Source organism: Gallus gallus, chromosome Z (genome assembly GCF_016699485.2).
Source record: "Gallus gallus isolate bGalGal1 chromosome Z, bGalGal1.mat.broiler.GRCg7b, whole genome shotgun sequence".
NCBI classification, from domain to species: Eukaryota; Metazoa; Chordata; class Aves; order Galliformes; family Phasianidae; genus Gallus; species Gallus gallus.
The window spans coordinates 64,905,108-64,928,182 of NC_052572.1; the positions used below are offsets into that span (position 1 = coordinate 64,905,108).

Sequence of the window (23,075 nt, forward strand, 5' to 3'; positions counted from 1 at the left end):
GGTCTGTTTCTTTTCTTATGCTGGAATAGCAACAGGGTACAAAACATGCAACTGCAATGAATGCCTTCAAATATGGAAGTTATAGAAGTGCTGCAGGGACATTCAACATTATGAGAGGCATTATCCAGGTGCCTTTTGAACACTGGCAGGCTTGGGGCATCAACCAGCCTACTCCTACAAGCCTACTCCGCTACCTCTTGCACTGACGTACATAAAGCATCGTGGGTCACGGCATAACTGTCACCAATTGCAAAGAAGATTGCATAGATGCAAAATATTGTATATGAAGGCAGACTGAACTCATAAGCTTGCACTGATTTCCATAGCTCCTTTACTGCCTCACAAGGCAGGGATTCCCATGGGGTGGTTGATTTGGATGATACAACGCAGGAAAGGCTTGCAGCGTATCAGCATCACCCCAGAACATTGCTTCTTTTCTGCACTGCTGTAATGCACCGTGGTACGCTGTAGAAGAATTTTTCTTTCCCGCACCCTTCAAATTATCATCAGGAGGGAAAATGTTCGGTTCGTCTTCCGGATCTACTGCACCAGGATCAAAAAGTTCCTCTGGTTCCGGTCCGTCCTTGTCTTTATCCGGGTTACACGGGGGCTGCAGTGACGCGACGTAGGCGGGGCGGAGGGCGGCAGCGCCGGGGGCAGTCACCATTTCCCTTCTCCCCGGCGCATTCGACCCGCAGAATCCGGGCAGGGCCTGCTTCCCGGACTGAGGGGCGGCGGCGGGGGTGGGAGGGAGGGCGATGGGGAAGTCGATAGAAATTCTTCCTTGTCGAATTTGTTGGAGCCCTTCCATTATTTGGCGCCAAACGGGTAAAAGTGTAGCAGCCGTTCTGCGTTTAGTAATAGAAGCCTCGCAGAGCTTTGTGCCGATTTTGTCCCAGCGCTCTCGTTCAAGAGAGAACCCAGTTTTCGGAAATTCAGGGGCATTTTTGCTTATCTATTTAAGAAAAGTAGCTAACGCTGAAGTAGGTAGAGGCTGATTCTGAAACTTGAGCCGTAATACTTGAAGATTTCCTTGTTGCTCCGTCGTTAGAGAGCTCCCCGAAGCTCCCGACTGCTCACCTCCTGTCCTGCAGAGCGGTGCGGGCGCCCGCCAAACAATCTCTCCATAGTCCCATCGGGCGGCGCTGCCGGACCGGGCTCGCTCAGCCTCGGCTCGATTTGCCCCACGCAGTGGGCGCTATTTGCAGCGTCTGATGCATGGACTCAGATGTGAACGATCCAAGTCGTTTATTACAAGTTCTCACATCACTGATATACCTTCACGAGTTTTCTTTCTCTAGCTTTCCCATCCACCTTTACATGTCAACAAAGCACTCTACAAACACTCTTCATCCGTTCACATGGTCGTTTATCCAATCAGAGCCCCAAGCCGTTCTTTCTTCTTCTAGAGGTGTCCTTGGTTCTCATGCTGTTTCTCCTGCTCCACAGCTGCTGCTCTGAACAGTTTTTCTTGTATTCCCACACAAATGTACTCCAATGATATTCCAGAAAGAAGAGAATCTCAAAGCAGAAGTGTGAAACGCGCAGGAGAAACTCTCAGGACAGATCAAGTAAAACAACTTCAGCACTCCCTGCTACGATTTGCTTCCCCAGAGAATCACTTGAAAGGAGGAAGAGGCTAAAGGAGATATTGTAGGTATCCCCTGCCCTCCTCCTATCGTAGCGGAGGCGTCCTGGGTACCACTGAAGGATCAGGACGGGCTTAAGTGCTCTCCAGTCACCAGCAGGATCTGCCGCCAGAGGAATGTGTGATACAGGCAGCGTTATGGTGAGTGCCAGGATCAGGAGATGTGGGTTTACTGTTCACACCCCACGGACTGCTGGAGAATTGAGAAACCTGCCCATAAGTTTTCCAGACATCTGAGAATTACTTTGGACAATTACAGGAGAATTGCTGAGACAACCAATCTCTTGATCTGTTATTCCCTTAGCACCCGGCAACGATAGTGGGACCCATTCTACAGAACACGCGGGGAACAAAATTTGTGTAGCCCTACCCGTTGAACCAAGTATCGTTTTGCACACCACCCCAATGCAGTGGGCTTGCAGAAAGGAAGAACTCCAGTTTGAAAACCAAACTGGCAAATGTGCTCAGAAATGACCAGTGTGAAATGACTGGATTCGATTAGAGTGGGCCAGAATGACATAGCTCAGTTGGAAGGACCTGGAAGGTTGATCTAGTCCAACTGCCTGACCACGAGATGGCGAGCACAAAGCTAAATGAAATGATGAGAGGCATTATCCAGGTGCCTTTTGAACACTGGCAGGCTTGGGGCATCAACCAGCTCTCTAGGAAGCCTACTCCGCTACCTCTTGCACTGACGTACATAAAGCATCGTGGATAGATAACACGGAGCGTCCCCTCCTAAGTTTTTATATTTATGTTTATATTCCAGGTATAGCCATGGAATTGCCTGAAGTGGCAATGAAAGGAGGTGGGACTGGTGCAGCACTGCGGCCATGTTTGGCCCAGTGGCCGCCCAGTGTGTGAGCCGTCCTGGGCGTGGCAGGGCACTGATGTCACAAAGGCAGTGATTGTCATAGCTTGCATCAGTGGGTAAGAGACCGCTGCGGGGTACAGCGGGGTCAGTCCCCAGTAGGGACGCTGCGGTGCAGGGGCGGAGGTGAGGCTCTACCCCACGAGGACGCAGCAGCGAGCTGTCTGGCCAGGGTTAGGCCAGAGACCAAGTAGGAAGTGAGCCGTGCGGGTGGTTCCTGGAGGACCAAGCCGCGTGGGATGGAGGTGCAGAGGGCTCAGGAAGCCAGGCCCGCAGGCCCCCTGCAGCGCCTTCTGCAGGAGGGCGAGTTTGGCCTGCTGAGCCATACCCTTATCTTGGAGAGCAACTTCTTCCAGGTGAGTGGAACGCCCGGGGTCGGAGGGTAGGGCTGTGGCCTCAGGGGTGCTGAGCGTCCCACACAGGGGCCAAGGCTGACCGACTGACCGATCCGCATGTGTGCAGGTGGGCCGCCACGGGGAGGTGCTGAACGTGTCTAAGCGTGTACAGGAGGTGACCATGGGGGTAGCCGAAACCGGCCCTGCCACTGGGGTGCCCAATGTCATCTTAATGGCTGTCCCTGCGGCTCCCCCGGCCGAGGGGCTGGAGCTCACCAGGTATTCTTTGTTCCCATAGTCCGCATCCCCTCCCAGGATGCGCTGCTGCCGTGGAGGCGGAGTGTCCCCTGATGTGGGGTGTTCCCTGGCTCAGGGTGCCCGCCACCTTCCCTGGGTACTGACTGGCTTTCCCCACAGGCTGCTGCCGCTGCAGTGCGTAAAGCTGGCAGTGTACGGACGCCTCCAGCACTGCCTGCGGCTCCGCTTCCCCACCGGCCGCAAGGTGTACTTGCAGCTGTGCCCTGGGCCCAGAGCTGAGGAGCTCTTCCTGCACTGGGCTGCGCTGGTGACCGTGCTCCCCGTCCCTGGGGAGCCTAGCATCCACCCCACACCTGCAGGGGAGCCCGTGCCCGGGGGGGAGGCCTGCTCCACGGGCGTGACACAGCCCGAGGTTGAGGCTGAAGTCGAAGTCAAGGTTCCTGCCACGGACCCGTCTATGGGTAAGATAGGGACAACAGGAGAAATAGCAGGGACGGACGAGGCCCCGCCTGCTTCCAGCACACCAGAGGTGAGGACTGATAGAGGGATGAGCCCAGGACAGGGAAGAAGGTTCAGACACTCCTGGAATCCGAGTCTCACTCTGCCCTCATTCCCCAGGACACACCCAATGAGACCCCTGCAGACGCCACCAGATGTGGAAGCAGTGAGCGTCTCGGTGGCACGCGTGATCCCCTGGCAACCAGTGCCAGGAAGACGCCAACTAAAAAGAAGAAGTCATCCTCTGGTGAGATCCTGGCCCCCAGAGCCTGAATCCTCCTCGTGGAGCCGCCTGGCTCCATGCCCAGAGCCAGGCTCCACGCTTTGGAGCCGCGCTGCTTCCTATCTACATGTGCTCCTCTACGCTCTGCAGGTTGGCGTGCTGCTGGAAAATGGGCGTTCTGGAGGAGAGGCTGCCGAGCTCCCAAGCCGACTCCCGCGGCAGGTGATGCTCACTAGGCGTAGCCTCTACGGAGTGGGCAAGGAGAACGTTATGCTGGATTTGAGGCTCAGCCTCGGGAAAGGATTCCTAGAGGCCGTGCTCAGGCCCACGCGCAGCGATGCTCACAGCACCGTGTGCACGGGATACGTACCTGTTTGAAGGAAGCAGCTGATATCCACGGCCGCGGCACTTGCCCGTGTGCCTCCGGTGTTGCTGGGGAGCATTTTATCCATCCTGGCAGTCACGGGTGCCGGCGGGTCACTGCCTGAGACTGGAAAGGACTGCCTCTAAGCAACAAGAGGCAACCGACATCACGGTGGACAACTCTGCATTTGAAAGCATTTCTTTGCGTTTGTTTGCCTTCGAAAGGCAGGGTTCAGGCATGTTTATTGACTGGACACTTGGCCTGGGAGCAAACGAAACCAACTTGACAGAGGAGACTGGAAGATGATACCACCGTATCCTGTGAAAGCAAGATAGAAGCTGGTGTCTCCCTGCTTCCTCTTGTCTGCAGACTCCAATTTGCAAGGCCTGGAAGAGGGAACAAAGGAGTTCCTGCTAAAATCCCTAAGCCAGAAGCTGTTACTCCAAAGGAGCTGGCCCAGGCACTTTGAACAATGAGTTTGTTATGTCCTTGGTAGTCGTCATCCACTGAAACAACACAACCTCGGACGACTCAGCACTACTGAGGACCCATCACTACCGAAGATCAGCAGCTGACAAGAAGATCCAGATGGACTGAGGAGTAGTGAAAGGCTTTGCTTTGCTGTGTTTGTATATCTGTCTGCCTGTCTGTCACTCTTCCCCCATCTTCTACCTCTTCTTTCATTCTTTTATTCTCTGCAGCAGCCACTGCCTAAAATTGTCTCACCTGTAACATGCACTACTCGTAATCATCCAGTTAGCCAATTTTACCTCCAAGTAGGTGCTGTCAGTTGTTGAGAAAGCTGTCAATAAATCGATGTCTATTATTCCTGAGACTTGGATGGCTCCATTACGGTAGCGACCCCTTGCTGACTCAGGGAGGCGCGACTCAGGAGACAGAAAACGATTCACCTCCCTTGAAGCCCACTGAGTGGGATGAGACAGTCGCCGCCCATGCCGGTGGGCTGCGCAGGGGAGGTGCTGGTTGTACCTAAGCGTGTACAGCTGGTGACCACGGGCAGCAACTGGCCTCACCGCTGGGTACCAGAGCCATCCTAATGGCTGTCTCTGAGGGCCCTCCAGCACTGCCTGAGGCTCCGCTTCCCCACTCCTGTGCTGCTGACTGTGGCTGGTCTGAGTGAGCTGGCCAGGCAGTGGCCTGCTGATTCAGGACCGTATTTGTTGTCATGGCTCGCAGTCTCGAGCTCTTCTTCCCGCTTCCCAGCAGATCGCAGGGCCATGCAGCAACAGGGAGTTTAGACTGGCATTCTCTCGCCCAGTGTAGCCCCCTCCTGCACCGGGCACAGGGTCGGGTTGGAATAGCACAAGCATTTTTATGTGCTTGCTTAGGCTTTTTGCAGTCCCTCTGTACATGACCAGGCTCCCCACAGCTGTAACACTTCATTCTTTGAGCTGTCCCTGCATCGAGTCGGGCTGCCAGCATGTCTGCTAGCAAGGCCATTTTATGACTTGCTGTGCCTACATCTTGACAGGCTTTAATCATGTCAGCAATGGATGGATCTGCATTCTTTAAGGACTGTAAAACCTTTTGAGGGTCCGCACTTGCGATTTCTACCGCTAATTGCTTAAGCAAAGCATCCCGGGCAGCTTGATTTCCTCCTTGTCTCTCTAGCGTATTTGGTAAACGGTCAAGAAATTTAATGTAGGGCTCGGCAGCCCCCCGCTTGACTGATGTAAATGAGGCATTAGATGAATTAGTACCAGGTATCCAGTGGATAGCACGCAGCACCAAAGTGTTAAGTTGTTCAAGGCATTGCCTATCCGTCTGTGCCTGGGCCTGACGTGTTGCCTGGACTCCCTTCCCCACAAGCTCCTCCATGCCAATATGATTTAAGTTACTCAAAGTATTCATATCCTGGATGGTAGCCTGTTCTCAGTAGTCAGCCACAAACACGGTGCATGGCATGGGAGACAGAATCGTTCGTAACAAAATTTCCCAGTCGTGAGGGGTCACGGCATAACTGTCACCAATTGCAAAGAAGATTGCATAGATGCAAAATATTGTATATGAAGGCAGACTGAACTCATAAGCTTGCACTGATTTCCATAGCTCCTTTACTGCCTCACAAGGCAGGGATTCCCATGGGGTGGTTGATTTGGATGATACAACGCAGGAAAGGCTTGCAGCGTATCAGCATCACCCCAGAACATTGCTTCTTTTCTGCACTGCTGTAATGCACCGTGGTACGCTGTAGAAGAATTTTTCTTTCCCGCACCCTTCAAATTATCATCAGGAGGGAAAATGTTCGGTTCGTCTTCCGGATCTACTGCACCAGGATCAAAAAGTTCCTCTGGTTCCGGTCCGTCCTTGTCTTTATCCGGGTTACACGGGGGCTGCAGTGACGCGACGTAGGCGGGGCGGAGGGCGGCAGCGCCGGGGGCAGTCACCATTTCCCTTCTCCCCGGCGCATTCGACCCGCAGAATCCGGGCAGGGCCTGCTTCCCGGACTGAGGGGCGGCGGCGGGGGTGGGAGGGAGGGCGATGGGGAAGTCGATAGAAATTCTTCCTTGTCGAATTTGTTGGAGCCCTTCCATTATTTGGCGCCAAACGGGTAAAAGTGTAGCAGCCGTTCTGCGTTTAGTAATAGAAGCCTCGCAGAGCTTTGTGCCGATTTTGTCCCAGCGCTCTCGTTCAAGAGAGAACCCAGTTTTCGGAAATTCAGGGGCATTTTTACTTATCTATTTAAGAAAAGTAGCTAACGCTGAAGTAGGTAGAGGCTGATTCTGAAACTTGAGCCGTAATACTTGAAGATTTCCTTGTTGCTCCGTCGTTAGAGAGCTCCCCGAAGCTCCCGACTGCTCACCTCCTGTCCTGCAGAGCGGTGCGGGCGCCCGCCAAACAATCTCTCCATAGTCCCATCGGGCGGCGCTGCCGGACCGGGCTCGCTCAGCCTCGGCTCGATTTGCCCCACGCAGTGGGCGCTATTTGCAGCGTCTGATGCATGGACTCAGATGTGAACGATCCAAGTCGTTTATTACAAGTTCTCACATCACTGATATACCTTCACGAGTTTTCTTTCTCTAGCTTTCCCATCCACCTTTACATGTCAACAAAGCACTCTACAAACACTCTTCATCCGTTCACATGGTCGTTTATCCAATCAGAGCCCCAAGCCGTTCTTTCTTCTTCTAGAGGTGTCCTTGGTTCTCATGCTGTTTCTCCTGCTCCACAGCTGCTGCTCTGAACAGTTTTTCTTGTATTCCCACACAAATGTACTCCAATGATATTCCAGAAAGAAGAGAATCTCAAAGCAGAAGTGTGAAACGCGCAGGAGAAACTCTCAGGACAGATCAAGTAAAACAACTTCAGCACTCCCTGCTACGATTTGCTTCCCCAGAGAATCACTTGAAAGGAGGAAGAGGCTAAAGGAGATATTGTAGGTATCCCCTGCCCTCCTCCTATCGTAGCGGAGGCGTCCTGGGTACCACTGAAGGATCAGGACGGGCTTAAGTGCTCTCCAGTCACCAGCAGGATCTGCCGCCAGAGGAATGTGTGATACAGGCAGCGTTATGGTGAGTGCCAGGATCAGGAGATGTGGGTTTACTGTTCACACCCCACGGACTGCTGGAGAATTGAGAAACCTGCCCATAAGTTTTCCAGACATCTGAGAATTACTTTGGACAATTACAGGAGAATTGCTGAGACAACCAATCTCTTGATCTGTTATTCCCTTAGCACCCGGCAACGATAGTGGGACCCATTCTACAGAACACGCGGGGAACAAAATTTGTGTAGCCCTACCCGTTGAACCAAGTATCGTTTTGCACACCACCCCAATGCAGTGGGCTTGCAGAAAGGAAGAACTCCAGTTTGAAAACCAAACTGGCAAATGTGCTCAGAAATGACCAGTGTGAAATGACTGGATTCGATTAGAGTGGGCCAGAATGACATAGCTCAGTTGGAAGGACCTGGAAGGTTGATCTAGTCCAACTGCCTGACCACGAGATGGCGAGCACAAAGCTAAATGAAATGATGAGAGGCATTATCCAGGTGCCTTTTGAACACTGGCAGGCTTGGGGCATCAACCAGCTCTCTAGGAAGCCTACTCCGCTACCTCTTGCACTGACGTACATAAAGCATCGTGGATAGATAACACGGAGCGTCCCCTCCTAAGTTTTTATATTTATGTTTATATTCCAGGTATAGCCATGGAATTGCCTGAAGTGGCAATGAAAGGAGGTGGGACTGGTGCAGCACTGCGGCCATGTTTGGCCCAGTGGCCGCCCAGTGTGTGAGCCGTCCTGGGCGTGGCAGGGCACTGATGTCACAAAGGCAGTGATTGTCATAGCTTGCATCAGTGGGTAAGAGACCGCTGCGGGGTACAGCGGGGTCTGTCCCCAGTAGGGACGCTGCGGTGCAGGGGCGGAGGTGAGGCTCTACCCCACGAGGACGCAGCAGCGAGCTGTCTGGCCAGGGTTAGGCCAGAGACCAAGTAGGAAGTGAGCCGTGCGGGTGGTTCCTGGAGGACCAAGCCGCGTGGGATGGAGGTGCAGAGGGCTCAGGAAGCCAGGCCCGCAGGCCCCCTGCAGCGCCTTCTGCAGGAGGGCGAGTTTGGCCTGCTGAGCCATACCCTTATCTTGGAGAGCAACTTCTTCCAGGTGAGTGGAACGCCCGGGGTCGGAGGGTAGGGCTGTGGCCTCAGGGGTGCTGAGCGTCCCACACAGGGGCCAAGGCTGACCGACTGACCGATCCGCATGTGTGCAGGTGGGCCGCCACGGGGAGGTGCTGAACGTGTCTAAGCGTGTACAGGAGGTGACCATGGGGGTAGCCGAAACCGGCCCTGCCACTGGGGTGCCCAATGTCATCTTAATGGCTGTCCCTGCGGCTCCCCCGGCCGAGGGGCTGGAGCTCACCAGGTATTCTTTGTTCCCATAGTCCGCATCCCCTCCCAGGATGCGCTGCTGCCGTGGAGGCGGAGTGTCCCCTGATGTGGGGTGTTCCCTGGCTCAGGGTGCCCGCCACCTTCCCTGGGTACTGACTGGCTTTCCCCACAGGCTGCTGCCGCTGCAGTGCGTAAAGCTGGCAGTGTACGGACGCCTCCAGCACTGCCTGCGGCTCCGCTTCCCCACCGGCCGCAAGGTGTACTTGCAGCTGTGCCCTGGGCCCAGAGCTGAGGAGCTCTTCCTGCACTGGGCTGCGCTGGTGACCGTGCTCCCCGTCCCTGGGGAGCCTAGCATCCACCCCACACCTGCAGGGGAGCCCGTGCCCGGGGGGGAGGCCTGCTCCACGGGCGTGACACAGCCCGAGGTTGAGGCTGAAGTCGAAGTCAAGGTTCCTGCCACGGACCCGTCTATGGGTAAGATAGGGACAACAGGAGAAATAGCAGGGACGGACGAGGCCCCGCCTGCTTCCAGCACACCAGAGGTGAGGACTGATAGAGGGATGAGCCCAGGACAGGGAAGAAGGTTCAGACACTCCTGGAATCCGAGTCTCACTCTGCCCTCATTCCCCAGGACACACCCAATGAGACCCCTGCAGACGCCACCAGATGTGGAAGCAGTGAGCGTCTCGGTGGCACGCGTGATCCCCTGGCAACCAGTGCCAGGAAGACGCCAACTAAAAAGAAGAAGTCATCCTCTGGTGAGATCCTGGCCCCCAGAGCCTGAATCCTCCTCGTGGAGCCGCCTGGCTCCATGCCCAGAGCCAGGCTCCACGCTTTGGAGCCGCGCTGCTTCCTATCTACATGTGCTCCTCTACGCTCTGCAGGTTGGCGTGCTGCTGGAAAATGGGCGTTCTGGAGGAGAGGCTGCCGAGCTCCCAAGCCGACTCCCGCGGCAGGTGATGCTCACTAGGCGTAGCCTCTACGGAGTGGGCAAGGAGAACGTTATGCTGGATTTGAGGCTCAGCCTCGGGAAAGGATTCCTAGAGGCCGTGCTCAGGCCCACGCGCAGCGATGCTCACAGCACCGTGTGCACGGGATACGTACCTGTTTGAAGGAAGCAGCTGATATCCACAGCCGCGGCACTTGCCCGTGTGCCTCCGGTGTTGCTGGGGAGCATTTTATCCATCCTGGCAGTCACGGGTGCCGGCGGGTCACTGCCTGAGACTGGAAAGGACTGCCTCTAAGCAACAAGAGGCAACCGACATCACGGTGGACAACTCTGCATTTGAAAGCATTTCTTTGCGTTTGTTTGCCTTCGAAAGGCAGGGTTCGGGCATGTTTATTGACTGGACACTTGGCCTGGGAGCAAACGAAACCAACTTGACAGAGGAGACTGGAAGATGATACCACCGTATCCTGTGAAAGCAAGATAGAAGCTGGTGTCTCCCTGCTTCCTCTTGTCTGCAGACTCCAATTTGCAAGGCCTGGAAGAGGGAACAAAGGAGTTCCTGCTAAAATCCCTAAGCCAGAAGCTGTTACTCCAAAGGAGCTGGCCCAGGCACTTTGAACAATGAGTTTGTTATGTCCTTGGTAGTCGTCATCAACTGAAACAACACAACCTCGGACGACTCAGCACTACTGAGGACCCATCACTACCGAAGATCAGCAGCTGACAAGAAGATCCAGATGGACTGAGGAGTAGTGAAAGGCTTTGCTTTGCTGTGTTTGTATATCTGTCTGCCTGTCTGTCACTCTTCCCCCATCTTCTACCTCTTCTTTCATTCTTTTATTCTCTGCAGCAGCCACTGCCTAAAATTGTCTCACCTGTAACATGCACTACTCGTAATCATCCAGTTAGCCAATTTTACCTCCAAGTAGGTGCTGTCAGTTGTTGAGAAAGCTGTCAATAAATTGATGTCTATTATTCCTCTGAGTCTTGGATGGCTCCATTGCGGTAGCGACCCCTTGCTGACTCAGGGAGGCGCGACTCAGGAGACAGAAAATGATTCACCTCCCTTGAAGCCCACTGAGTGGGATGAGACAGTCGCCACCCATGCCGGTGGGCTGCACAGGGGAGGTGCTGGTTGTACCTAAGCGTGTACAGCTGGTGACCACGGGCAGCAACTGGCCTCACCGCTGGGTACCAGAGTCATCCTAATGGCTGTCTCTGAGGGCCCTCCAGCACTGCCTGAGGCTCCGCCTCCCCACTCCTGTGCTGCTGACTGTGGCTGGTCTGAGTGAGCTGGCCAGGCAGTGGCCTGCTGATTCAGGACCGTATTTGTTGTCATGGCTCGCAGTCTCGAGCTCTTCTTCCCGCTTCCCAGCAGATCGCAGGGCCATGCAGCAACAGGGAGTTTAGACTGGCATTCTCTCGCCCAGTGTAGCCCCCTCCTGCACCGGGCACAGGGTCGGGTTGGAATAGCACAAGCATTTTTATGTGCTTGCTTAGGCTTTTTGCAGTCCCTCTGTACATGACCAGGCTCCCCACAGCTGTAACACTTCATTCTTTGAGCTGTCCCTGCATCGAGTCGGGCTGCCAGCATGTCTGCTAGCAAGGCCATTTTATGACTTGCTGTGCCTACATCTTGACAGGCTTTAATCATGTCAGCAATGGATGGATCTGCATTCTTTAAGGACTGTAAAACCTTTTGAGGGTCCGCACTTGCGATTTCTACCGCTAATTGCTTAAGCAAAGCATCCCGGGCAGCTTGATTTCCTCCTTGTCTCTCTAGCGTATTTGGTAAACGGTCAAGAAATTTAATGTAGGGCTCGGCAGCCCCCCGCTTGACTGATGTAAATGAGGCATTAGATGAATTAGTACCAGGTATCCAGTGGATAGCACGCAGCACCAAAGTGTTAAGTTGTTCAAGGCATTGCCTATCCGTCTGTGCCTGGGCCTGACGTGTTGCCTGGACTCCCTTCCCCACAAGCTCCTCCATGCCAATATGATTTAAGTTACTCAAAGTATTCATATCCTGGATGGTAGCCTGTTCTCAGTAGTCAGCCACAAACACGGTGCATGGCATGGGAGACAGAATCGTTCGTAACAAAATTTCCCAGTCGTGAGGGGTCACGGCATAACTGTCACCAATTGCAAAGAAGATTGCATAGATGCAAAATATTGTATATGAAGGCAGACTGAACTCATAAGCTTGCACTGATTTCCATAGCTCCTTTACTGCCTCACAAGGCAGGGATTCCCATGGGGTGGTTGATTTGGATGATACAACGCAGGAAAGGCTTGCAGCGTATCAGCATCACCCCAGAACATTGCTTCTTTTCTGCACTGCTGTAATGCACCGTGGTACGCTGTAGAAGAATTTTTCTTTCCCGCACCCTTCAAATTATCATCAGGAGGGAAAATGTTCGGTTCGTCTTCCGGATCTACTGCACCAGGATCAAAAAGTTCCTCTGGTTCCGGTCCGTCCTTGTCTTTATCCGGGTTACACGGGGGCTGCAGTGACGCGACGTAGGCGGGGCGGAGGGCGGCAGCGCCGGGGGCAGTCACCATTTCCCTTCTCCCCGGCGCATTCGACCCGCAGAATCCGGGCAGGGCCTGCTTCCCGGACTGAGGGGCGGCGGCGGGGGTGGGAGGGAGGGCGATGGGGAAGTCGATAGAAATTCTTCCTTGTCGAATTTGTTGGAGCCCTTCCATTATTTGGCGCCAAACGGGTAAAAGTGTAGCAGCCGTTCTGCGTTTAGTAATAGAAGCCTCGCAGAGCTTTGTGCCGATTTTGTCCCAGCGCTCTCGTTCAAGAGAGAACCCAGTTTTCGGAAATTCAGGGGCATTTTTACTTATCTATTTAAGAAAAGTAGCTAACGCTGAAGTAGGTAGAGGCTGATTCTGAAACTTGAGCCGTAATACTTGAAGATTTCCTTGTTGCTCCGTCGTTAGAGAGCTCCCCGAAGCTCCCGACTGCTCACCTCCTGTCCTGCAGAGCGGTGCGGGCGCCCGCCAAACAATCTCTCCATAGTCCCATCGGGCGGCGCTGCCGGACCGGGCTCGCTCAGCCTCGGCTCGATTTGCCCCACGCAGTGGGCGCTATTTGCAGCGTCTGATGCATGGACTCAGATGTGAACGATCCAAGTCGTTTATTACAAGTTCTCACATCACTGATATACCTTCACGAGTTTTCTTTCTCTAGCTTTCCCATCCACCTTTACATGTCAACAAAGCACTCTACAAACACTCTTCATCCGTTCATATGGTCGTTTATCCAATCAGAGCCCCAAGCCGTTCTTTCTTCTTCTAGAGGTGTCCTTGGTTCTCATGCTGTTTCTCCTGCTCCACAGCTGCTGCTCTGAACAGTTTTTCTTGTATTCCCACACAAATGTACTCCAATGATATTCCAGAAAGAAGAGAATCTCAAAGCAGAAGTGTGAAACGCGCAGGAGAAACTCTCAGGACAGATCAAGTAAAACAACTTCAGCACTCCCTGCTACGATTTGCTTCCCCAGAGAATCACTTGAAAGGAGGAAGAGGCTAAAGGAGATATTGTAGGTATCCCCTGCCCTCCTCCTATCGTAGCGGAGGCGTCCTGGGTACCACTGAAGGATCAGGACGGGCTTAAGTGCTCTCCAGTCACCAGCAGGATCTGCCGCCAGAGGAATGTGTGATACAGGCAGCGTTATGGTGAGTGCCAGGATCAGGAGATGTGGGTTTACTGTTCACACCCCACGGACTGCTGGAGAATTGAGAAACCTGCCCATAAGTTTTCCAGACATCTGAGAATTACTTTGGACAATTACAGGAGAATTGCTGAGACAACCAATCTCTTGATCTGTTATTCCCTTAGCACCCGGCAACGATAGTGGGACCCATTCTACAGAACACGCGGGGAACAAAATTTGTGTAGCCCTACCCGTTGAACCAAGTATCGTTTTGCACACCACCCCAATGCAGTGGGCTTGCAGAAAGGAAGAACTCCAGTTTGAAAACCAAACTGGCAAATGTGCTCAGAAATGACCAGTGTGAAATGACTGGATTCGATTAGAGTGGGCCAGAATGACATAGCTCAGTTGGAAGGACCTGGAAGGTTGATCTAGTCCAACTGCCTGACCACGAGATGGCGAGCACAAAGCTAAATGAAATGATGAGAGGCATTATCCAGGTGCCTTTTGAACACTGGCAGGCTTGGGGCATCAACCAGCTCTCTAGGAAGCCTACTCCGCTACCTCTTGCACTGACGTACATAAAGCATCGTGGATAGATAACACGGAGCGTCCCCTCCTAAGTTTTTATATTTATGTTTATATTCCAGGTATAGCCATGGAATTGCCTGAAGTGGCAATGAAAGGAGGTGGGACTGGTGCAGCACTGCGGCCATGTTTGGCCCAGTGGCCGCCCAGTGTGTGAGCCGTCCTGGGCGTGGCAGGGCACTGATGTCACAAAGGCAGTGATTGTCATAGCTTGCATCAGTGGGTAAGAGACCGCTGCGGGGTACAGCGGGGTCAGTCCCCAGTAGGGACGCTGCGGTGCAGGGGCGGAGGTGAGGCTCTACCCCACGAGGACGCAGCAGCGAGCTGTCTGGCCAGGGTTAGGCCAGAGACCAAGTAGGAAGTGAGCCGTGCGGGTGGTTCCTGGAGGACCAAGCCGCGTGGGATGGAGGTGCAGAGGGCTCAGGAAGCCAGGCCCGCAGGCCCCCTGCAGCGCCTTCTGCAGGAGGGCGAGTTTGGCCTGCTGAGCCATACCCTTATCTTGGAGAGCAACTTCTTCCAGGTGAGTGGAACGCCCGGGGTCGGAGGGTAGGGCTGTGGCCTCAGGGGTGCTGAGCGTCCCACACAGGGGCCAAGGCTGACCGACTGACCGATCCGCATGTGTGCAGGTGGGCCGCCACGGGGAGGTGCTGAACGTGTCTAAGCGTGTACAGGAGGTGACCATGGGGGTAGCCGAAACCGGCCCTGCCACTGGGGTGCCCAATGTCATCTTAATGGCTGTCCCTGCGGCTCCCCCGGCCGAGGGGCTGGAGCTCACCAGGTATTCTTTGTTCCCATAGTCCGCATCCCCTCCCAGGATGCGCTGCTGCCGTGGAGGCGGAGTGTCCCCTGATGTGGGGTGTTCCCTGGCTCAGGGTGCCCGCCACCTTCCCTGGGTACTGACTGGCTTTCCCCACAGGCTGCTGCCGCTGCAGTGCGTAAAGCTGGCAGTGTACGGACGCCTCCAGCACTGCCTGCGGCTCCGCTTCCCCACCGGCCGCAAGGTGTACTTGCAGCTGTGCCCTGGGCCCAGAGCTGAGGAGCTCTTCCTGCACTGGGCTGCGCTGGTGACCGTGCTCCCCGTCCCTGGGGAGCCTAGCATCCACCCCACACCTGCAGGGGAGCCCGTGCCCGGGGGGGAGGCCTGCTCCACGGGCGTGACACAGCCCGAGGTTGAGGCTGAAGTCGAAGTCAAGGTTCCTGCCACGGACCTGTCTATGGGTAAGATAGGGACAACAGGAGAAATAGCAGGGACGGACGAGGCCCCGCCTGCTTCCAGCACACCAGAGGTGAGGACTGATAGAGGGATGAGCCCAGGACAGGGAAGAAGGTTCAGACACTCCTGGAATCCGAGTCTCACTCTGCCCTCATTCCCCAGGACACACCCAATGAGACCCCTGCAGACGCCACCAGATGTGGAAGCAGTGAGCGTCTCGGTGGCACGCGTGATCCCCTGGCAACCAGTGCCAGGAAGACGCCAACTAAAAAGAAGAAGTCATCCTCTGGTGAGATCCTGGCCCCCAGAGCCTGAATCCTCCTCGTGGAGCCGCCTGGCTCCATGCCCAGAGCCAGGCTCCACGCTTTGGAGCCGCGCTGCTTCCTATCTACATGTGCTCCTCTACGCTCTGCAGGTTGGCGTGCTGCTGGAAAATGGGCGTTCTGGAGGAGAGGCTGCCGAGCTCCCAAGCCGACTCCCGCGGCAGGTGATGCTCACTAGGCGTAGCCTCTACGGAGTGGGCAAGGAGAACGTTATGCTGGATTTGAGGCTCAGCCTCGGGAAAGGATTCCTAGAGGCCGTGCTCAGGCCCACGCGCAGCGATGCTCACAGCACCGTGTGCACGGGATACGTACCTGTTTGAAGGAAGCAGCTGATATCCACGGCCGCGGCACTTGCCCGTGTGCCTCCGGTGTTGCTGGGGAGCATTTTATCCATCCTGGCAGTCACGGGTGCCGGCGGGTCACTGCCTGAGACTGGAAAGGACTGCCTCTAAGCAACAAGAGGCAACCGACATCACGGTGGACAACTCTGCATTTGAAAGCATTTCTTTGCGTTTGTTTGCCTTCGAAAGGCAGGGTTCAGGCATGTTTATTGACTGGACACTTGGCCTGGGAGCAAACGAAACCAACTTGACAGAGGAGACTGGAAGATGATACCACCGTATCCTGTGAAAGCAAGATAGAAGCTGGTGTCTCCCTGCTTCCTCTTGTCTGCAGACTCCAATTTGCAAGGCCTGGAAGAGGGAACAAAGGAGTTCCTGCTAAAATCCCTAAGCCAGAAGCTGTTACTCCAAAGGAGCTGGCCCAGGCACTTTGAACAATGAGTTTGTTATGTCCTTGGTAGTCGTCATCCACTGAAACAACACAACCTCGGACGACTCAGCACTACTGAGGACCCATCACTACCGAAGATCAGCAGCTGACAAGAAGATCCAGATGGACTGAGGAGTAGTGAAAGGCTTTGCTTTGCTGTGTTTGTATATCTGTCTGCCTGTCTGTCACTCTTCCCCCATCTTCTACCTCTTCTTTCATTCTTTTATTCTCTGCAGCAGCCACTGCCTAAAATTGTCTCACCTGTAACATGCACTACTCGTAATCATCCAGTTAGCCAATTTTACCTCCAAGTAGGTGCTGTCAGTTGTTGAGAAAGCTGTCAATAAATCGATGTCTATTATTCCTCTGAGTCTGGGATGGCTCCATTGCGGTAGCGACCCCTTGCTGACTCAGGGAGGCGCGACTCAGGAGACAGAAAATGATTCACCTCCCTTGAAGCCCACTGAGTGGGATGAGACAGTCGCCACCCATGCCGGTGGGCTGCACAGGGGAGGTGCTGGTTGTACCTAAGCGTGTACAGCTGGTGACCACGGGCAGCAACTGGCCTCACCGCTGGGTACCAGAGTCATCCTAATGGCTGTCTCTGAGGGCCCTCCAGCACTGCCTGAGGCTCCGCCTCCCCACTCCTGTGCTGCTGACTGTGGCTGGTCTGAGTGAGCTGGCCAGGCAGTGGCCTGCTGATTCAGGACCGTATTTGTTGTCATGGCTCGCAGTCTCGAGCTCTTCTTCCCGCTTCCCAGCAGATCGCAGGGCCATGCAGCAACAGGGAGTTTAGACTGGCATTCTCTCGCCCAGTGTAGCCCCCTCCTGCACCGGGCACAGGGTCGGGTTGGAATAGCACAAGCATTTTTATGTGCTTGCTTAGGCTTTTTGCAGTCCCTCTGTACATGACCAGGCTCCCCACAGCTGTAACACTTCATTCTTTGAGCTGTCCCTGCATCGAGTCGGGCTGCCAGCATGTCTGCTAGCAAGGCCATTTTATGACTTGCTGTGCCTACATCTTGACAGGCTTTAATCATGTCAGCAATGGATGGATCTGCATTCTTTAAGGACTGTAAAACCTTTTGAGGGTCCGCACTTGCGATTTCTACCGCTAATTGCTTAAGCAAAGCATCCCGGGCAGCTTGATTTCCTCCTTGTCTCTCTAGCGTATTTGGTAAACGGTCAAGAAATTTAATGTAGGGCTCGGCAGCCCCCCGCTTGACTGATGTAAATGAGGCATTAGATGAATTAGTACCAGGTATCCAGTGGATAGCACGCAGCACCAAAGTGTTAAGTTGTTCAAGGCATTGCCTATCCGTCTGTGCCTGGGCCTGACGTGTTGCCTGGACTCCCTTCCCCACAAGCTCCTCCATGCCAATATGATTTAAGTTACTCAAAGTATTCATATCCTGGATGGTAGCCTGTTCTCAGTAGTCAGCCACAAACACGGTGCATGGCATGGGAGACAGAATCGTTCGTAACAAAATTTCCCAGTCGTGAGGGGTCACGGCATAACTGTCACCAATTGCAAAGAAGATTGCATAGATGCAAAATATTGTATATGAAGGCAGACTGAACTCATAAGCTTGCACTGATTTCCATAGCTCCTTTACTGCCTCACAAGGCAGGGATTCCCATGGGGTGGTTGATTTGGATGATACAACGCAGGAAAGGCTTGCAGCGTATCAGCATCACCCCAGAACATTGCTTCTTTTCTGCACTGCTGTAATGCACCGTGGTACGCTGTAGAAGAATTTTTCTTTCCCGCACCCTTCAAATTATCATCAGGAGGGAAAATGTTCGGTTCGTCTTCCGGATCTACTGCACCAGGATCAAAAAGTTCCTCTGGTTCCGGTCCGTCCTTGTCTTTATCCGGGTTACACGGGGGCTGCAGTGACGCGACGTAGGCGGGGCGGAGGGCGGCAGCGCCGGGGGCAGTCACCATTTCCCTTCTCCCCGGCGCATTCGACCCGCAGAATCCGGGCAGGGCCTGCTTCCCGGACTGAGGGGCGGCGGCGGGGGTGGGAGGGAGGGCGATGGGGAAGTCGATAGAAATTCTTCCTTGTCGAATTTGTTGGAGCCCTTCCATTATTTGGCGCCAAACGGGTAAAAGTGTAGCAGCCGTTCTGCGTTTAGTAATAGAAGCCTCGCAGAGCTTTGTGCCGATTTTGTCCCAGCGCTCTCGTTCAAGAGAGAACCCAGTTTTCGGAAATTCAGGGGCATTTTTACTTATCTATTTAAGAAAAGTAGCTAACGCTGAAGTAGGTAGAGGCTGATTCTGAAACTTGAGCCGTAATACTTGAAGATTTCCTTGTTGCTCCGTCGTTAGAGAGCTCCCCGAAGCTCCCGACTGCTCACCTCCTGTCCTGCAGAGCGGTGCGGGCGCCCGCCAAACAATCTCTCCATAGTCCCATCGGGCGGCGCTGCCGGACCGGGCTCGCTCAGCCTCGGCTCGATTTGCCCCACGCAGTGGGCGCTATTTGCAGCGTCTGATGCATGGACTCAGATGTGAACGATCCAAGTCGTTTATTACAAGTTCTCACATCACTGATATACCTTCACGAGTTTTCTTTCTCTAGCTTTCCCATCCACCTTTACATGTCAACAAAGCACTCTACAAACACTCTTCATCCGTTCACATGGTCGTTTATCCAATCAGAGCCCCAAGCCGTTCTTTCTTCTTCTAGAGGTGTCCTTGGTTCTCATGCTGTTTCTCCTGCTCCACAGCTGCTGCTCTGAACAGTTTTTCTTGTATTCCCACACAAATGTACTCCAATGATATTCCAGAAAGAAGAGAATCTCAAAGCAGAAGTGTGAAACGCGCAGGAGAAACTCTCAGGACAGATCAAGTAAAACAACTTCAGCACTCCCTGCTACGATTTGCTTCCCCAGAGAATCACTTGAAAGGAGGAAGAGGCTAAAGGAGATATTGTAGGTATCCCCTGCCCTCCTCCTATCGTAGCGGAGGCGTCCTGGGTACCACTGAAGGATCAGGACGGGCTTAAGTGCTCTCCAGTCACCAGCAGGATCTGCCGCCAGAGGAATGTGTGATACAGGCAGCGTTATGGTGAGTGCCAGGATCAGGAGATGTGGGTTTACTGTTCACACCCCACGGACTGCTGGAGAATTGAGAAACCTGCCCATAAGTTTTCCAGACATCTGAGAATTACTTTGGACAATTACAGGAGAATTGCTGAGACAACCAATCTCTTGATCTGTTATTCCCTTAGCACCCGGCAACGATAGTGGGACCCATTCTACAGAACACGCGGGGAACAAAATTTGTGTAGCCCTACCCGTTGAACCAAGTATCGTTTTGCACACCACCCCAATGCAGTGGGCTTGCAGAAAGGAAGAACTCCAGTTTGAAAACCAAACTGGCAAATGTGCTCAGAAATGACCAGTGTGAAATGACTGGATTCGATTAGAGTGGGCCAGAATGACATAGCTCAGTTGGAAGGACCTGGAAGGTTGATCTAGTCCAACTGCCTGACCACGAGATGGCGAGCACAAAGCTAAATGAAATGATGAGAGGCATTATCCAGGTGCCTTTTGAACACTGGCAGGCTTGGGGCATCAACCAGCTCTCTAGGAAGCCTACTCCGCTACCTCTTGCACTGACGTACATAAAGCATCGTGGATAGATAACACGGAGCGTCCCCTCCTAAGTTTTTATATTTATGTTTATATTCCAGGTATAGCCATGGAATTGCCTGAAGTGGCAATGAAAGGAGGTGGGACTGGTGCAGCACTGCGGCCATGTTTGGCCCAGTGGCCGCCCAGTGTGTGAGCCGTCCTGGGCGTGGCAGGGCACTGATGTCACAAAGGCAGTGATTGTCATAGCTTGCATCAGTGGGTAAGAGACCGCTGCGGGGTACAGCGGGGTCTGTCCCCAGTAGGGACGCTGCGGTGCAGGGGCGGAGGTGAGGCTCTACCCCACGAGGACGCAGCAGCGAGCTGTCTGGCCAGGGTTAGGCCAGAGACCAAGTAGGAAGTGAGCCGTGCGGGTGGTTCCTGGAGGACCAAGCCGCGTGGGATGGAGGTGCAGAGGGCTCAGGAAGCCAGGCCCGCAGGCCCCCTGCAGCGCCTTCTGCAGGAGGGCGAGTTTGGCCTGCTGAGCCATACCCTTATCTTGGAGAGCAACTTCTTCCAGGTGAGTGGAACGCCCGGGGTCGGAGGGTAGGGCTGTGGCCTCAGGGGTGCTGAGCGTCCCACACAGGGGCCAAGGCTGACCGACTGACCGATCCGCATGTGTGCAGGTGGGCCGCCACGGGGAGGTGCTGAACGTGTCTAAGCGTGTACAGGAGGTGACCATGGGGGTAGCCGAAACCGGCCCTGCCACTGGGGTGCCCAATGTCATCTTAATGGCTGTCCCTGCGGCTCCCCCGGCCGAGGGGCTGGAGCTCACCAGGTATTCTTTGTTCCCATAGTCCGCATCCCCTCCCAGGATGCGCTGCTGCCGTGGAGGCGGAGTGTCCCCTGATGTGGGGTGTTCCCTGGCTCAGGGTGCCCGCCACCTTCCCTGGGTACTGACTGGCTTTCCCCACAGGCTGCTGCCGCTGCAGTGCGTAAAGCTGGCAGTGTACGGACGCCTCCAGCACTGCCTGCGGCTCCGCTTCCCCACCGGCCGCAAGGTGTACTTGCAGCTGTGCCCTGGGCCCAGAGCTGAGGAGCTCTTCCTGCACTGGGCTGCGCTGGTGACCGTGCTCCCCGTCCCTGGGGAGCCTAGCATCCACCCCACACCTGCAGGGGAGCCCGTGCCCGGGGGGGAGGCCTGCTCCACGGGCGTGACACAGCCCGAGGTTGAGGCTGAAGTCGAAGTCAAGGTTCCTGCCACGGACCCGTCTATGGGTAAGATAGGGACAACAGGAGAAATAGCAGGGACGGACGAGGCCCCGCCTGCTTCCAGCACACCAGAGGTGAGGACTGATAGAGGGATGAGCCCAGGACAGGGAAGAAGGTTCAGACACTCCTGGAATCCGAGTCTCACTCTGCCCTCATTCCCCAGGACACACCCAATGAGACCCCTGCAGACGCCACCAGATGTGGAAGCAGTGAGCGTCTCGGTGGCACGCGTGATCCCCTGGCAACCAGTGCCAGGAAGACGCCAACTAAAAAGAAGAAGTCATCCTCTGGTGAGATCCTGGCCCCCAGAGCCTGAATCCTCCTCGTGGAGCCGCCTGGCTCCATGCCCAGAGCCAGGCTCCACGCTTTGGAGCCGCGCTGCTTCCTATCTACATGTGCTCCTCTACGCTCTGCAGGTTGGCGTGCTGCTGGAAAATGGGCGTTCTGGAGGAGAGGCTGCCGAGCTCCCAAGCCGACTCCCGCGGCAGGTGATGCTCACTAGGCGTAGCCTCTACGGAGTGGGCAAGGAGAACGTTATGCTGGATTTGAGGCTCAGCCTCGGGAAAGGATTCCTAGAGGCCGTGCTCAGGCCCACGCGCAGCGATGCTCACAGCACCGTGTGCACGGGATACGTACCTGTTTGAAGGAAGCAGCTGATATCCACGGCCGCGGCACTTGCCCGTGTGCCTCCGGTGTTGCTGGGGAGCATTTTATCCATCCTGGCAGTCACGGGTGCCGGCGGGTCACTGCCTGAGACTGGAAAGGACTGCCTCTAAGCAACAAGAGGCAACCGACATCACGGTGGACAACTCTGCATTTGAAAGCATTTCTTTGCGTTTGTTTGCCTTCGAAAGGCAGGGTTCAGGCATGTTTATTGACTGGACACTTGGCCTGGGAGCAAACGAAACCAACTTGACAGAGGAGACTGGAAGATGATACCACCGTATCCTGTGAAAGCAAGATAGAAGCTGGTGTCTCCCTGCTTCCTCTTGTCTGCAGACTCCAATTTGCAAGGCCTGGAAGAGGGAACAAAGGAGTTCCTGCTAAAATCCCTAAGCCAGAAGCTGTTACTCCAAAGGAGCTGGCCCAGGCACTTTGAACAATGAGTTTGTTATGTCCTTGGTAGTCGTCATCAACTGAAACAACACAACCTCGGACGACTCAGCACTACTGAGGACCCATCACTACCGAAGATCAGCAGCTGACAAGAAGATCCAGATGGACTGAGGAGTAGTGAAAGGCTTTGCTTTGCTGTGTTTGTATATCTGTCTGCCTGTCTGTCACTCTTCCCCCATCTTCTACCTCTTCTTTCATTCTTTTATTCTCTGCAGCAGCCACTGCCTAAAATTGTCTCACCTGTAACATGCACTACTCGTAATCATCCAGTTAGCCAATTTTACCTCCAAGTAGGTGCTGTCAGTTGTTGAGAAAGCTGTCAATAAATCGATGTCTATTATTCCTCTGAGTCTGGGATGGCTCCATTGCGGTAGCGACCCCTTGCTGACTCAGGGAGGCGCGACTCAGGAGACAGAAAACGATTCACCTCCCTTGAAGCCCACTGAGTGGGATGAGACAGTCGCCACCCATGCCGGTGGGCTGCACAGGGGAGGTGCTGGTTGTACCTAAGCGTGTACAGCTGGTGACCACGGGCAGCAACTGGCCTCACCGCTGGGTACCAGAG

At 54.5% G+C, this 23,075-nt stretch overlaps 4 protein-coding genes across 9 annotated transcripts; all 4 read left to right on the forward strand.

Annotated features, from left to right (window-relative positions):
• Positions 1-1,110: 1,110 nt before the first annotated feature.
• On the forward strand, positions 1,111-5,023 carry LOC101749640 (protein FAM71B-like). Of its 3 annotated transcripts, XM_040656413.2 has the most exons (5): positions 1,111-2,875; positions 2,982-3,133; positions 3,272-3,641; positions 3,731-3,857; positions 3,984-4,204. In XM_040656413.2, exons 1-5 carry the CDS (start codon positions 2,759-2,761, stop codon positions 4,067-4,069), a joined length of 852 nt encoding a protein of 283 aa, XP_040512347.1. In that variant the 5' UTR covers positions 1,111-2,758; the 3' UTR covers positions 4,070-4,204. The 3 variants fall into 3 exon arrangements, with proteins under 3 accessions (XP_040512347.1, XP_025000726.2, XP_025000725.2); XM_025144958.3 differs by having other exon boundaries at positions 3,272-3,857; positions 3,984-5,023; XM_025144957.3 differs by having other exon boundaries at positions 3,272-5,023.
• A 1,668-nt stretch (positions 5,024-6,691) lies between these two features.
• Positions 6,692-10,966, forward strand: LOC101749525 (protein FAM71B-like). Of its 2 annotated transcripts, XM_025144955.2 has the most exons (5): positions 6,692-8,816; positions 8,923-9,074; positions 9,213-9,582; positions 9,672-9,798; positions 9,925-10,145. In XM_025144955.2, the coding sequence occupies exons 1-5, from the start codon at positions 8,700-8,702 to the stop codon at positions 10,008-10,010; spliced, it is 852 nt and encodes a 283-aa protein (XP_025000723.1). In that variant the 5' UTR covers positions 6,692-8,699; the 3' UTR covers positions 10,011-10,145. The 2 variants fall into 2 exon arrangements, with proteins under 2 accessions (XP_025000723.1, XP_025000722.2); XM_025144954.2 differs by having other exon boundaries at positions 9,213-9,798; positions 9,925-10,966.
• Positions 10,967-12,634: 1,668 nt separating this feature from the next.
• On the forward strand, positions 12,635-16,907 carry LOC101749891 (protein FAM71B-like). 2 transcript variants are annotated; one of them, XM_025144962.2, is made up of 5 exons: positions 12,635-14,759; positions 14,866-15,017; positions 15,156-15,525; positions 15,615-15,741; positions 15,868-16,088. In XM_025144962.2, exons 1-5 carry the CDS (start codon positions 14,643-14,645, stop codon positions 15,951-15,953), a joined length of 852 nt encoding a protein of 283 aa, XP_025000730.2. In that variant the 5' UTR covers positions 12,635-14,642; the 3' UTR covers positions 15,954-16,088. The 2 variants fall into 2 exon arrangements, with proteins under 2 accessions (XP_025000730.2, XP_025000729.2); XM_025144961.2 differs by having other exon boundaries at positions 15,156-15,741; positions 15,868-16,907.
• Positions 16,908-18,577: 1,670 nt separating this feature from the next.
• LOC101750348 (protein FAM71B-like) lies at positions 18,578-22,850 on the forward strand. Of its 2 annotated transcripts, XM_025144968.2 has the most exons (5): positions 18,578-20,702; positions 20,809-20,960; positions 21,099-21,468; positions 21,558-21,684; positions 21,811-22,031. In XM_025144968.2, the coding sequence occupies exons 1-5, from the start codon at positions 20,586-20,588 to the stop codon at positions 21,894-21,896; spliced, it is 852 nt and encodes a 283-aa protein (XP_025000736.1). In that variant the 5' UTR covers positions 18,578-20,585; the 3' UTR covers positions 21,897-22,031. The 2 variants fall into 2 exon arrangements, with proteins under 2 accessions (XP_025000736.1, XP_025000735.2); XM_025144967.2 differs by having other exon boundaries at positions 21,099-21,684; positions 21,811-22,850.
• The last annotated feature ends 225 nt before the right edge of the window (positions 22,851-23,075 follow it).